Source organism: Eucyclogobius newberryi, unplaced genomic scaffold (genome assembly GCF_026437365.1).
Source record: "Eucyclogobius newberryi isolate DKJ021-1_F unplaced genomic scaffold, fEucNew1.0.hap1 SCAF_5, whole genome shotgun sequence".
Taxonomy (NCBI): Eukaryota; Metazoa; Chordata; class Actinopteri; order Gobiiformes; family Gobiidae; genus Eucyclogobius; species Eucyclogobius newberryi.
This window is the reverse complement of record NW_027316167.1, coordinates 10145862-10160903: the sequence shown is the minus strand read 5'-3', so window position 1 is coordinate 10160903 and position 15042 is coordinate 10145862. Positions and strand designations below refer to the sequence as shown.

General features: G+C 37.2%; 1 protein-coding gene across 2 annotated transcripts; it reads right to left on the bottom strand.

The window, feature by feature from the left end:
• Positions 1–1080: 1080 nt before the first annotated feature.
• On the bottom strand, positions 1081–14517 carry bloc1s6 (biogenesis of lysosomal organelles complex-1, subunit 6, pallidin). 2 transcript variants are annotated; one of them, XM_072465013.1, is made up of 6 exons: positions 14417–14517; positions 14122–14236; positions 7752–7882; positions 7010–7097; positions 6843–6929; positions 1081–2904 (listed from the first exon to the last, which is right to left on the bottom strand). In XM_072465013.1, exons 2-6 carry the CDS (start codon positions 14197–14199, stop codon positions 2785–2787), a joined length of 504 nt encoding a protein of 167 aa, XP_072321114.1. In that variant the 5' UTR covers positions 14200–14236; positions 14417–14517; the 3' UTR covers positions 1081–2784. The 2 variants fall into 2 exon arrangements, with proteins under 2 accessions (XP_072321114.1, XP_072321113.1); XM_072465012.1 differs by having other exon boundaries at positions 7752–7896; positions 14130–14236; positions 14417–14516.
• Between the last annotated feature and the right edge of the window lie 525 nt (positions 14518–15042).

The window sequence follows — 15042 nt, the reverse complement described above, 5'->3', positions numbered from 1 at the left end:
ATGCAAACAGGCAAAGTTACAGGTCAGATCTGTGCAGAGGCGACCCCGCTAATTTAATTATATATATATATATATATATATATATATATATATATATATATATATATATATATATATATATAGAAAGTAAAAGGACAAGAGGGAAGATAACAACATAAATACAAAGTCAAAAATAAAAGTCTAATTTAGCCTCTGTCCTTTTTCAAATTAAGTCCAAATTTGATTTAGAAAGTGTGTTTTCTTTCTTCCTCAGCAATAAAAACACATGTGAGATGATAGGTTTAATGCCACACTGTGGAACATGCAGGCAAAGCGGTCACATCTTTATGGAGACAAGTAGAGACCGCCATCATCAGAAAAGCGACACAAAGTGCACTTTTAAATGATAGAAAAACAAATATTTGTGAATCTGGAGCAGCAGTGACCTCTGCTGGAATGATTTAAACCTGATAACACTGAAAACAGAAACACCTCAACCAGGAACACTTCTTCTGGATTAGCAGTTGAATTTCTGCAGGAATAATATATATTTTATACTTTCTGAAGAAGCTTTCTGTTTGAGAGTGAAACTGTTTGCTACTAGAAGCTAAGTAAGTCAAGCTGTGTTTGTTTAAATCCTCTTTAGAAACAAAAGCTGTGGTTTAGAATTGACAGAAATGAACGAGGATTGTTAACTATTAAAACTATTGAATGTATAATTTTATTATTTATTTTCTACAGTCTTAACCTTATTTCCTAAAAGGGAAAATTACATCTTAGAAGTCTGGAGTCATAAAAATGACCCATTCTATTATTATTCTCTATATACTGCTATTTTATTTTATGTAAACCACCAAAATCTTTCAATCTACAAATATATCCCAACATAGAATATGACAAAACACAATCATGTAAATGTTAAATGTCCTCACAACAATATAATCTGTAATCTATTTATGTATTTATTAGATGTACTTTACTAAACATTTCCATTGACACCTGGTGGACAGGACAGAAAAGTACACATGTAAAATACTATTAAAACATTAATATTGAATAATAAATAATAATTGAATGCGAAACAGCTTTTAGAATCCAGATGTCCATGTCTGATTGTTTTTATTGTTAATTGTGCAAAACACAGACAATTATTTACATTCAATCAGGCAAATAATAAAAAGAATAACCTTTCTTTTCTATTTCTGTGACACTGGACAAAGTATAAAACAACAGTACCATATCCTTAAAGCCCAGACAAAATGTGATATGATTTGATGAGATAACATAATACTGACACATTACAGACTTAAATTAACATGATTCCTGTGGCATACATTGATTGGCTAAAAAGTCTCTCTTTATTTATAATCAAAGCCTCCTGATGTAAAGGTAACAATAAGTCAAGTAAAAGAGCAGATAAACAGTTATGGCGCAATATATAAAAAAAAAAAAAAACATCTAAACGCAAGCATAAAAAGTTATCAAAAAGTACTGGACGAGGTTTGGGTCGACAGCATTTCGCCCGACGTCCTTTGTCCTTTCTGACTTGATCACATTTTAAACGTTTGTATTACTTTGCTTGTTTGAACATTGCACGGTAAAAGTGTCTATTGAATTCAGCTGCAAAACAAGAGGAAAAGTCCAGAAAACTTTGGTTCAAAATGTTTTGCTACCGTAGACACAACAGAGGTGGGAAGGGCTGTCGTTTACTCGAGTAAAAGAAGAAATTGTACTTTTCAGACACAATATGAACTTGTGCAGGAATAACATGTTGAACGGCACTCGTTCTTGAGTTACGGTTACTTATGGCTGCTTCAGAATGGCTGATGTAGAGAAAGAAAAGATGAACAACAGAATTTATCAGTTATATTTTGCGACCGTCACACTCTTTTCACGTCTCGGGCACTGAAACCAACAGAAACGTAAACTGTATCTAATAAAAGACTATTTGGCTATTTTCTGTCTTTTCATTCCATCTTTCGGTCTGGCTCACACTCAAGAGTTATGAGAGTTCAAGCACAAGGTTAGAGGCTGTGTGACAAAACTAAAATAGAGGTGATTACTGAGAAAGATTGTATTTTAAAGTTTCAGGACAGACAAGTAGTGACTGTACAATAAATAAATAAAGTTCTGCCTCTGTTTCGGGTCAAGTCCTGAACAGTGTTTTAGTCTCACTCAGCTGCACATTTTACTCAGTGTCACTAGAAAAATCCACTTATTAATATGTGTACATTATTAACTAAACTTATAAAGAGGAGTTAATTATGACAGAATTCGCCCCAATCCCCAAATCATTTACTTTAATCTGAGCATTTATAGAGCAAGTTATACATGTTATTACCACTTTATTGCAACTTCTTGGAAAGAAAAAAAAATTGTAAAAATGCTTTTCTGGAGATTTCTCAGGCAAATTAAATGAGTCTTATTATCTTTAACTGAATAGAGCAATAACTAATAAATAGAGTGTGGTAAGTACTTTTAAAAGTGAAACAAAGCTTTATGTAATCTGAACATTTGTGTTCCGCTGATCTGTTGGATATGATTTACTTTTACTAAATTGTATTATTCCTTTTTTTAAACGCTAAAAATTGTGCATCATTTAGTGTTTTGTCTTCAGTATCTGTATATTTAACCACCTGTCTCGCCCTCTCCTGGATGACTCAGGTATTGCACAGATATGTTGTGATAAACTTAAGTGAAAACCGCTCTATTCGTGACACTAAAAAGGCAGCAGTAGCTTTGGTAGTAAATAAGCGTAAACCTGGCGCGTCCTTGCACAGTATTAATAATGATTTTGTTCACGTTTCAGGTCCGTTTGGCGGGTTTGGCCGTGAGCTGCCGTTCTCTCTCCAGCTCCTTCTCCCGCTGCGTCTCCTTCTCCAAAAGGTCCTTCTGCTTTTGCTGCTGCATCTTCAGAGCCTTTTTCTACAGACACAAATTAAACTAATTAAAAGAACACATATATTTCATGTCTTTAGGAATAAAATATCACATTATGTAGATCATTATTGGTACTTTGCATTTTGTCCATTATTAACTGCAGTAAGGCAAGGCAAGTTTATTTGTAGAGCACATTTCATACACAAGGCAATTCAAAGTGCTTCACACAGCAGGAAAAATGCATTCAAATCACAAAGAAATTACAGAAATACAATAAAATTAACTAAATTAAAAATTATCAATCCAACTGATTTTCTAAACTAATAAAATCACAAACAAAAGAGAAGACTGCAAAGAAAAAATCCCTTCAGTCATATGCGCAGCTAAACAAAACTGTTTTTAGCTTAGATTTGAACATTGTCAGAGTAGAAGCCTGTCTCACATCTTCAGGAAGACTGTTCCAGATTTTAGCTGCATAAAACTGAAACGCAGATTCCCCATGTTTTGTCCTGACTCTGGGCACCAGCAGGAGGCCGGTCCCTGAGGTCCTCAGAGTCCGAGATGGTTCATATGGCACTAACATATCCAAGATGTACTTTGGTCCTAGGCCATGGAGAGACTTGTACACAAGCAGAGCTGCTTTAAAGTCTATTCTCTGAGCCACAGGGAGCCAGTGCAGAGACCTGAGAACAGGACTAATGTGATCATACTTCCTGGTTCTGGTCAGGACCCGAGCAGCAGCGTTCTGGATGTACTGCAGCTGTTTTACAGTGAACAGGCCGTTACAGTCTAATCTACTGGAGACAAACGCGTGGATAAGTCTCTCTAAATCTGGTTTTGACACTATATTTTTGATTTTGGCAATGTTTTTTAGATGGTAAAAAGCTGCTGATGTTATTGATTTGACGTTGCTATTAAAGTTCAAGTCTGAGTCCATTATTACCCCCAGATTTCTAATTTGGTTTGTAGGTTTTAGAGCGAGACTCTGGAGGTGACCGCTAACACTTTCTCTTTGTTTCTGTGGGCCAAAAACGATTATTTCAGTCTTGTCTGAGTTCAGCTGGAGAAAGTTGTTTTGCATCCACAAACTGATCTGTTGGATGCAGTGACAGAGTGAATCCACTGGTCCATAGTCACCTGCCGATAGTGAAACATAGATCTGAGTGTCGTCTGCATAACTGTGATAGGACACATTTTCACTGCGTATCAACTGACCGAACGGCAGCATGTAGAGGTTGAACAGAAGGGGACCCAGGACTGACCCTTGGGGCACTCCACAGGTCAGGGTCATGTGGTCTGAGACACAGCTACCAATTTCAACAAAGTACTTCCTGTCTTCCAGATAGGACCTTAACCAGTTTAGGGCAGTGCCAGTGATGCCCACCCAGTCCTCTAGTCTCTGTAAGATGATCCCATGATCGACAGTGTCAAAAGCAGCACTCAGATCCAACAGAATTAAGACTGAGGCTTTGCCCGTGTCAGTGTTCAGGCGGATGTCATTTGTCACCTTGACAAGAGCAGTCTCAGTGCTGTGATGAGGTCTAAAACCTGACTGAAAAACATCAAATGAGTTGTTTATTAAGAGGAAATCTGTGAGCTGTTGGTAAACAACCTTTTCAAGGACTTTGCCCCAAAATGGCAGATTAGAGATGGGCCGGTAATGACTCAGTACTGCGGCATCAAGACTGCTCTTCTTTAGGAGAGGCTTTATGACCGCAGTTTTCAAAGACATTGGGAATGTTCCAGATTGAAGCGACATGTTAACTATGTGAGTGAATGGTGCTAACAAACTGTTCAGCACAGACTTTAGAAATTTGGTGGGTAACACATCAAGGCAGCATGTAGATGAACTCAGAGTGGTGATGATCTCATGGACAGTTTTGTCAGTTACTGGTGCAAAGTGAGTTAGCTCTAAGTGTCTTGGTGGTTTTAGGGTAATTTTTTGCATTGTGGGATTTATAGCATTTTTAATGCCCTGAACTTTGTCATTAAAGAATAATGCAAACTCATTACACTTGGATGTGGAAATGAGTTCTAACGGCAGCTGAGCTGGAGGGTTTGTTAATCTGTTTACTGTGGCAAACAGGACACGCGAGTTGTTACTGCAGCTTTCAATTATTTCAGAAAAATATCTTTCCCTAGTTCTACATAAGATTAGGTTGTACATGTTCAGCTTTTCTTTGTAAATCTCTTTTTGAACCTGGAGCTTTGACTTGCGCCATTTCCGTTCGGCCCTGCAGCACTCCCTTTTCTGTGCCCTGACCGAATCATCATTTCTCCACGGCGCCTTCTGCTTATTTTTAACCATTTTAGCCTTTATAGGGGCGATGGTGTCCAGAACATTCAAAACACTAGATGTAACAGAGTTCAACAAATCATTTACATTAGAACATGAGACATTTTCAAAGTTTATCATTTCCATAAACAGTGCACCTGTGCCATCACTTATGTGTCTCCTCTGAACAACTGCAGGACCAACCGGAGGTTTGGGAGAAACAGACATGTCAAAGAAGACACAGAAATGATCAGACAGAGCAACATCGATCACATTAACATTTGAAATATTTACCCCCTTTGTAATTATGAGATCTAGAGTGTGCCCTTTGCTGTGGGTGGGGCCTCTCACATGCTGAGTAAGACTGAAGGTTTCAAGGACAGCATCAAGCTCTTTAGCGTTTCTGTCACAAATATTATCAACATGCACATTGAAATCACCTGTAATGACCAAACCATCAAAGTCTGTGCATATGACTGAGAGCATCTCAGTAAAATCATCAATAAAACTTTGGCAGTGCTGGGGAGGCTTGTATAAAACAATGAAGAGAATGGATGGAGACCGTTTTAGCTCCATTTTAAAGGATACATACTCAAATGATGAAAACATCCCAAAAGACAACCTGCGGGTATTAACCTAAAATAACTGAAACTGGTCTAGTGAACAGGGCAGTTGTAGATAAAGGGAAGGGGAAACTGGACCTTTTGGAGCCTCAAATGTTCAAATTGTTCCGTAGTGGAAGAAACCACAAATACATGTGTAAATAATTACCCAGGTAAAAGTTTCACATTCAAAACGATACTTAAGTAAACGTTCGGCAGTACCCGTTTATAAATGTACTTTAAGAGTAAAAAGTATTTCACACAGATTTTGAGAACTGTTAAAGCGTTAAATGTGGCGATTCTGATGAAGATTTGTCCGGATATTTTGTCAAAAGTAGCAATTGAAATAAATGTCTTGCCTAATTTCAGTTGTGAATTTTACAGGTATTTTTTGGTTTGGGCAAAACTGGGACTTGAACTCAAAACCTTGTGGTACTTTCTACTAAACCAGGACTAATCAAGTGAGAAATGCAAGATGATCAAAAATGAAAAAAGTTGCGTTGTAAATTGTGTAAAAGAAAGGTAAAAAATTGTGATATTTCTGCACTTTTGTGATTCATTTGACATACATTTCACATTTGTCTCACATTTGATTCTGATTTCTGATTCTGACTATTGTTATTAGGATACTCCCAAAAACAAATTAAAAAACAAGTTCGCCCAGGTCTACTAATAATATTTGAAAATCTGTAGTAATTTGTAATAACACTACTATGGTATATAGAAGTTATTTTGACTTTCACTCACTTTAAATTGATCCAAAAGGGAAATTACGATAGTTCAATTGTACAATAGAGACAATAAAAGTAATCAAATAATAAGATCATGGGTCTGAAGTGACTGAAGTCGTTGCTACTGCCATCTGGAGGACAAAAGCTGCATGTTGCACAGTGAGCTGTTTCAACAAAAAGTCTCAAAACAAAGGATTTCTCTTCTGTAACATCCTCAAAGATCCTGTTTGTCCATAACTTCTGTCTTCTTGAAGTATTAATTCTTATCATTTGCAATTTAATGCGCTGTTTTTCACGATGATCGAACAACATGTGGCGACTGAAACTCATGGACAGATGAAAAATCCTAAACTTTGGACTAAAATGGTTACGTACTTTTAGTTTCGTGGTCTTTTCGTGGAGCATGATCATCTCTTTCCTGATGTTCACCAGTTTGTTGTGGTAGATTTTGGCCTCTGTGAACTGCAGTTACATAAAACATCTTCAGTGCAGAAGCATTTACACAGTTAATAATAATTGATTGAGTTAAACCTGGAACACACCAGAGAGTTGAGGTCCAGCAGAGCGTTACAGTCTCTGAACTTTGACACTTCTTGGTCCAGTGTGTCCAGTAAAATCACCTGGTTTTGTCTGTTTGGAGGAAAAAGAGGACTTAAGTAGTTTCATGACGTAAACAGAAGAGTAAACATGGCAGAAGTCATCCCAGACTGTTGTGCTCTTGGTAATTTAAGCAATAATATATAAAGTACACAGATAATATTTGGCTAAATCTTTTATCAAAACTAGAGCAGGTATTGATATCGAGACAAATTAGACACATTTGGACTGTTTGTGACTAGTTTTAGAACTTGTATGAGACCACATCGTAATAATATTAACGCTGGAATATCCAACTTTGTTATTGTAAAAGAGTACATTTTGTTGTACATTGTAGAAGATCAGACCACGGCGCATTGTCTGTAGCTAATGATAACGTTGTTTTTTTAGGCAAAGACGTAAATAAGATCCATAAGCAGCATTTAAGACTGTCAACATGTGAAAAGCTGCTCTGAAAATGTAATGCATGAGAATATTAATGTCAAATGGTTTTGCGTAGAGCTGGATAGATTAAAAAAGCTACGAATTAAGTGAAGTATATATTTCTTTTGGGGCGTGATTTAAAAAGACAGTAAAGAACTCCTCAAAAAGGTGTGTGAGCTTTAAATGTGACTCTGTATCCACTTTGTCTATACTGAAGCTATGGGTTGTGTTTGTTTAAGAGAATTAAGCTTGTGTGCGCCTCACGTGAGCTCCTGCAGGACCCTCCTGGAGTTCTGCAGATGGGGCAGATAGTGAGAGAGAAGCCCCTGTGTGAGTCTGTCCACGGCCGCTCGGTCCACACACACACTTTCCTCCAACGCAGAGTCTGGACAAGGCTCCGGCTCCAGATCTGACCCGAGAGAACACACACAAGAGAAAAAAGCTTTTACAATCAAATCCACTCAACAAGAATGTTGTTTTAAATACAGATAAATCACTGCAGCAGGGGAAATTTGTCCATTCAATTAAACATTAAAGACACTGAGCTACAAATGCAGGCCCTTCTTTATCTTATAGCGTAGTAGTTAATAAATCGATGTCATTATTTAGACTTCGACCTTTACTGAACCAAAAGGGAAGTTACTAGTAGTTTAATGGCTTACAATGCCAATAGAAAGCAATTCAATTTGTGATAAAACATGTAAAAATATAGTTACAAGGAAACTTCTTTGTGATTGATCCTGCTCTGATGGGAAATCTACTAAAACAATAACACAAAAAATATCAGAATCAGAAAGGAGTTTATTGCCATTTGTCGATGAACAAAAATTCACAGACAACAAACTTCTGCATGATATGTACAATCTGAGGAAAATATAAAATATAAAGTCAAGTAGTGCAATAGCAAGACTCATTTACTAAAGATGTGTTCCATGTTTGCATGAGTAACTAAAAAGCCTATTAGTAATTTAAAAGGCAATATTTTATAGCTGCCCGTTAATTTATTTTTTTGTTTATTTTTATGTTTTGTTTATTAATTGGTATAAATTGTATCTTATTTGAATGTACCTGGCAAACATATTCATTACAGTATTATTCATAAATTATACTGAAAATGCTGTTTATTGGATATTTATAGGTTTCTACAAATTAGGAGTTATTATAGAGGATAAACAAAGCAATGACCATCACCAATCTTTATTAATGCATATAAATCAGAACTTTCAAGGGGAATAATATCCAAGTTACATACATTTATCAACATTCTATATTCAAAATAAATGGGAAAGAAAGGGTAATTTTGTTTTGACGAAGAATGGGTCGATTAGTTTAGCTTCCTCTTAAAGGCAATATAAAACTGTTGAACACATGATTTGTGATTGAATCAAAATTATGATCTGGCACCAAGAAAATCATGATTTTTTTTTTAAAAAGTAAATTATTATTATTTTATTTTTTGTTGTTGAAAATGTCAATTTGTGAAGAAAAAGTGTGACTTTTAGTGCCAAAGTCTCATGAATGGGAAACACTGGGTATGTGAGGGACCAGAACCAAAGCACTAAACTAGAACCAGAACAAGACAAACACGCCATCAGAACAAAATATGTCAACAAAATGTCACGTTTTATTTCCTTCACACACTGTAAAGTCAACCGCCAGTTATCAACAACATCAGCGGTTTCCCCTTTACCAACGGCCACACACTTCCCCATTTCTCAGTCTTCCTTTATCATTTACTATACATTAAGTATTAAATCTGTTCTTTATGTTTACAATGATCTGTAACGACTCACGCATTACTAATATTCTATTGTTCCACGTTTACAGTGGATTGGCACAGTTTCATCAATGGTTCGTTACTTTCATTTCACCCGTTTTCCCTGCATTTATTAGGCCCGAGCGCCACAAGCTGGCGAGAGGCCTATTAATCTCGTAAGGCCGTGCGAAGCACGGCTGCGAAAGTGCGCACGAAATCAAGCGCGAAGCGCTCGCCCACTTCCGAACACTCACTAACGCATTCCTTCACTCGCGCACGCCCCGTGCATACTAATTAGTAGTAGGAAAATGGAACATTACCGTTGTAAACGGGCGAAGCCCGTGCAAAAGTGCGCACTAAACGAGCACTTTACATTCGCGGTCGTCATCCCCATATAAAGCACTCATTTGCGCTAAGTAGCTCACGAATACGTTCCCCATATCTTGCATGTTCCGTTCATATAAGTATGTAATGCAAAAATTGAACATTATTACTGTATAGAGGGCCAAAAACACAACGTCAGCGCCCCCAAATGTACCAAAAATGCATTGAGAGATGGGAAATGACCCAAAAAAATCTGATCGTAGAATCATGAAATTTGGCGCAGAGGTAGATGGTGACAAAAGAAGTAAAAAATATTATTACGGCAACGCCGTCCGCCCAACCAAATGTCGGCCATATTGCTTCAAAAATGGCTAAACATGACTTCGGAGTTTTTCCAAACGTGGTACTTTTACGAACTCCTCCCAGGGCATTGGCTCTAAAAAGCTGAAATTTGGTGAAGATGCTACTGAGGAGTGGGACATCAAAAGTTATTCAAATTACATTGATACCTGTCACGGTCTCTGTGCGGCGAAGCCGCAAACTGTAGCAAGAATTTCAGAATTCTCCCAAATTTAACATTTCTGCCGTTTGCACAGATAAAGTCCGAATTGCGTCAAATTAGAATCAGTTGTTAAACTCTTTGCCCTAAACCTACTTGAAGTGAAATAAATTAATTTGGCGCCACAGCGCCCCCTACAGATTTTATATGGAGGTTAAATGTTTAGTTTTGCGAAATTATATGAAATTTGACACACAACTCAATTTTGGCCCCATCAAAAAAGTCAATGAGACCCATGTCATAATTGTTATGGCTTTGCCGTAGCGATGACCGAAACCTCCCACATTATTCCAATGGGGAAATCGCCAGAACATGTTTACACTTTAGACTTTCACAAACTCCTCCCCCTCAGGGCGTTAGCCCTATCAACGTGAAATTTGGTGAGACTCATCTTCAGGGGTGGACCATCAAAAGTTATCCACATTTTTATTCAAAGAGTCACGGTGTCTGTGCGGCAAAGCCGCATATTTTGCCAAGAATTCAAAATAAAATTGCTTTTTGATGGTAAAACTAACGGGAGAAGATGTGACAGCGTCACAGATTCAGCAGTAGATAATAAAAGGACAATAAAGGTAATAAAAGGACAATTGGGGTGCGTTAGCGCCCCCTCCTCTTGCGGCGTGGCGGCGGCGTGGTGAGGGCTGATCATTGCCGCTTGTGGCTATATTTCCCTTTTATCTTGGGAAAGGGCATGAGAAGCATGAATTTATTGGTTACAATATTTAGTCGAATCAACCATTCTGAGACAATGTCAATGTCAATGCTCCAAACTCATGAATCAAAAAATAAGACTAAATATTTTAATGTAACTTTTAATAGGCCTTTTAAATACATTCTGGGCGTTGTTTTCTTGACTTTAGAAAAAAATCTAGCCGGGATTTGTTCATTCCTTTGTTCACAGCTTTTAATTCTCACATATTTGTTTATCCTTTATTTTATTTAAGAGTTCAGCTTCAGTTTGAATTGAGGGTCATTTTAGGGAAAATCAGGCAGAATTATATTAGTTTATGTACAAATCTGCATGTTACTACCTCATTTGACACACATTTAATGCTTTTTTTGATACTTTAATTAGAATAATTTATACTGAACTAACTTTGGTTATACATTCGATACTGCAAATGAAAACACTGTTCACTTTTATCCTTCAAATGTCACATCCATTAGACTCGTGTGATAAAATGTGAATATATGATTATATTTCTGTGATGTATTTTATCTGCATAATAGTGATATTTTATCTGCATCATTAGTCTAAGAGAAGAGCGGGTGTGTTACAAACTGCAGAGAAAGGGTCGTAAAGATGGGCCAAAGGATGTTTACCCTAGGGGGGGTGACAGCCCAGAGGAGTTTGGGTAAACATTACCCAAGGCTTGATCTCTAGGAAAAATACCAGCTGTAAAACAAGTGCCTTGATGTGAAGCTGACCAATGAGAAATGTGACCCGCCTATTCCAGAATATCTAATAAAACCAACCAGCATGAGAAAAAACGGGGTGAGACGCAGGAGGATCACGCAGGCTGCTTACCACAGCCTGCGTGATCAGTCCCGGCGTTTTCTCCCAAGCTTGCCATACAAATGTCTGATATTTCTGTGTCGTTTCATATTCTAAGTTGAATTGTGTTCTCTATGTGTTAAGGAATGGCATCGGTGTATTGTCTGATTCCATGACAACTCGTGCCAAACCAAAATGTAAATCGTTCTCCAATAAAATAGTGTGGCGTTTTGCTGAAGACAAACTAATTCCTCAAACAACGAAGACCTGTGCGTGACATGAGTTTAGGGCTGTATGTCTTTAGTTGTTAAGTCGATTAGTCGGTCGATGGCGTCAATCAAAATTTGTATAAGTCAACCATTTATTTAGAGAATGAGGAGATTTATACGGGACAAAAGCAAAATGAGAAGACATGCAGTGAGTTGTTTGCCTGACCAGCCAGCCCCGCCCACATTCTGTTCGAATGCATCTCGGTCTGGATTTGGACCATTGGGGGCGTCAAAAAAAACTCTCCAGAATTTACCGGTCCAGCCACCGCCGCTAATTTGTGTCACGTGTCCCTCAAATGCGGAAGACATTGCTCAAATATTTTCAGAACAAAATATATAACTTCATTTACCTGATTTATAGAGTTTAGTGCGTCGATTGTTGACTCAGCAGAAGTCGGCAACGTTTCTCAGTCTGTGTTATTTTTATTCTTTCCACGTAATCCACCATGTTTGTTTAGACACGAACGGACAATGCGTTTGTCTGATTGGTTAATCCGCCTGTCAATCACTCCCTTTGGAAATTGGAGCGACTGGGTTGGATCCCAGACCCTCAGGTTTTGTAAAGTCTGTCAAAACGTGTTGGGAATGGTTGGTCAGGCAAGTGAGTTGTTGAGGATTTGGGAATGAACTAAAGATGCCTTCACACTTGATATGATCCCATTTCTTTTTTCTTTTTTGAAACATACAAACACAGAACAAACAAAACCACAACCAGAGAGCAAGAGAAAAAAAATAAAATAATAATAATAATGAATTAATAAACAAACAACAATAAACAAAGTTTGACAAAAAATAAAAAATACATTTAATAATTCAATATAATCAAACACAGGGCAAAAAAAAACATGGACAAGACGAGTGATGAGTGAAAATGATAATACATAAATAAACAGAGAGCAAGACACAATACATTTAATAATAATAATAATGATAATAATAATAATGAATAATAAATAATAAATAATAAATAATAAATAATACATAATAAATAATTTGATGTAGACCTGTTGTCCTGATGTAGACTTGGTTTTGGTCATTTTCTAGACCTGGTCAAGTCTTGATTTAGTGCCAGGTTTAGTCCCAGTTTTGTTGTGGTTTTATCTTCTTTTTTACATATAAATGCACTGTTTCAGTGCTTTTCTGTACAAATAATTGTTTTTGCATGAAGTCCTCGTGTCGTTTTAGTCTTGTGAGTGCAGTTTGGGTCAGATGCACAGAGATAATCAATAGTTTTGAGAGTCGTGCACACTTTTTAGTCAACCAATCGATCAGCAGAACATGTTTTTAGTTGACCATGAATTTCGTTAGTCGACCACAGCCCTGCGAGAGTGATCTTGAGTGACTTTCTCTAATCTAATGGTCTATATTAGATTAAATGTAGTAGGGTGGGCAATTGTCGTATGCTTTAACAGATGTATTGCAACATAGAGGAACTTAAATTCGATGTAATTGATATCCAATCATTCTTGCGACATTGCGGAAACTCTGTGTCGATATATGTGCTATTTTGAGGTAACATTTGCACATGTCAAGGATGGAAAAGATGAGGATTCAAGTTTAGGGTAGATGTTTTGGAGATAAAGTCTGATGTGTCCAGATAAAGAAGGTTTGAAGAAGAAAAGAAGATGGAAACTGACTGTTTTGGCAGAAGGATGTTAAGGTTTGAGCGGCAGGAAGTTATGTTATCAGCAGCACTTGGATTTCAAGATTAAGCCTTTATTTGTGAATGACAAACTAGTTTCAGTATGCCGCTTACAAAGCCTGTTGGTTATTTGTTAGTTATCTAAAAGATCTCCTCCTTGAACCGACACCTTAACGTGGTGGAGGGGTTTGAGTGCCTTTAGTCATTTAGTAGTCCCTTAACCGGTTGATGGCATTTTATTTAATTGGGATTATAAGGATTTATTAAGACCACCGTCAAAAGGAGAAGGCATATTTTAGTCAGATTTGGGAGTGAAATTAGTATAATCCATCATTTACAGATAGACACTGATTGACTACCGGTAGTACTTTTCTGCAAATATTTGAAGCAGTAACTTTCACCTATTGTTTTGTAATCCTGTGTGAACTTCTGCGATCCCGTAAGTGCACTTTGGATCAGAAACATGGTCTGATTACACAGATACTTCACAACTTCAGCTCTACAATGCATTTTCGTTGTCTTGTCTATTCTCTGCAGCACATGGGGAGTTGTAGAGTCTAGATAAAGCGGAAGTGAAAGCATGAACAACACACAGACCTTCATATGGCAGATTGTAGTCATCATGGGACACTGGTGCTGGGCCCTCTGCCTCCTCCTCTGCTTCCATGGACTGCAGCTGAAATGGCAAACCTTTCCAGAAAAACCTAAAAAAGTTGTCATACCGATGGATATTATCAGTACAAACACATTAGCAGCTTGTCTGTGCCTGTCCGAACACCACTGCATTGGAGCAGCTAGCGAGGCCACTCAAATGTCAACACTACAAGACTAAAGCAACCGTATATCTAGTGTTTTGTGGTAAAGGTGTATTAAAATGCACTTACGGTTTGTCGGGGATTTGTTTGTTAAGTGAAAAAGGTGTAAACGAGAGAAAATAGGATACGTGTTTTGGAGATTTCTCACTGCGTCTGGCCAAACCTCATGTGACTGTTTAGCTACGTCATCACGTGACTGCGCAGAGACGTTTCAAAACAGAGGAGATTACGCATTTTACACCTGCATCTAAATGTGTTTTATTATTTCATTTAATAGACTTGATATCTAATTCTAAAAGATATAATTTCTATATAAAACCTTAAATGATTAAACACTTTAAATACATTGTAATACATTTTCTCCTGTTCACCTTCCATGGGTTTCAGAACGATACAACATTAGCAGTAGCAATAGCATTTGTTTTAGCGGCTGATTTGACTGTATATTGTTGTATATGTGTTGCTCACTGTAAATTGTTTGTGTTTTTATCGTTTTATTCTGTGTTTTGTGAAGCACTTTGTGATTTCTGTCTGTGAAAGGTGCTATACAAATAAAATGTACTTACTTACTTACTTACTTACATTGTAGCATTGACCATAGCAGTAGCAATATAATTGTAATGACAATATCCAACAAATAATTATATCTTTTGAACAGGAGAAAGGCCTCATAATGTTGCATATAACAGGTAGCT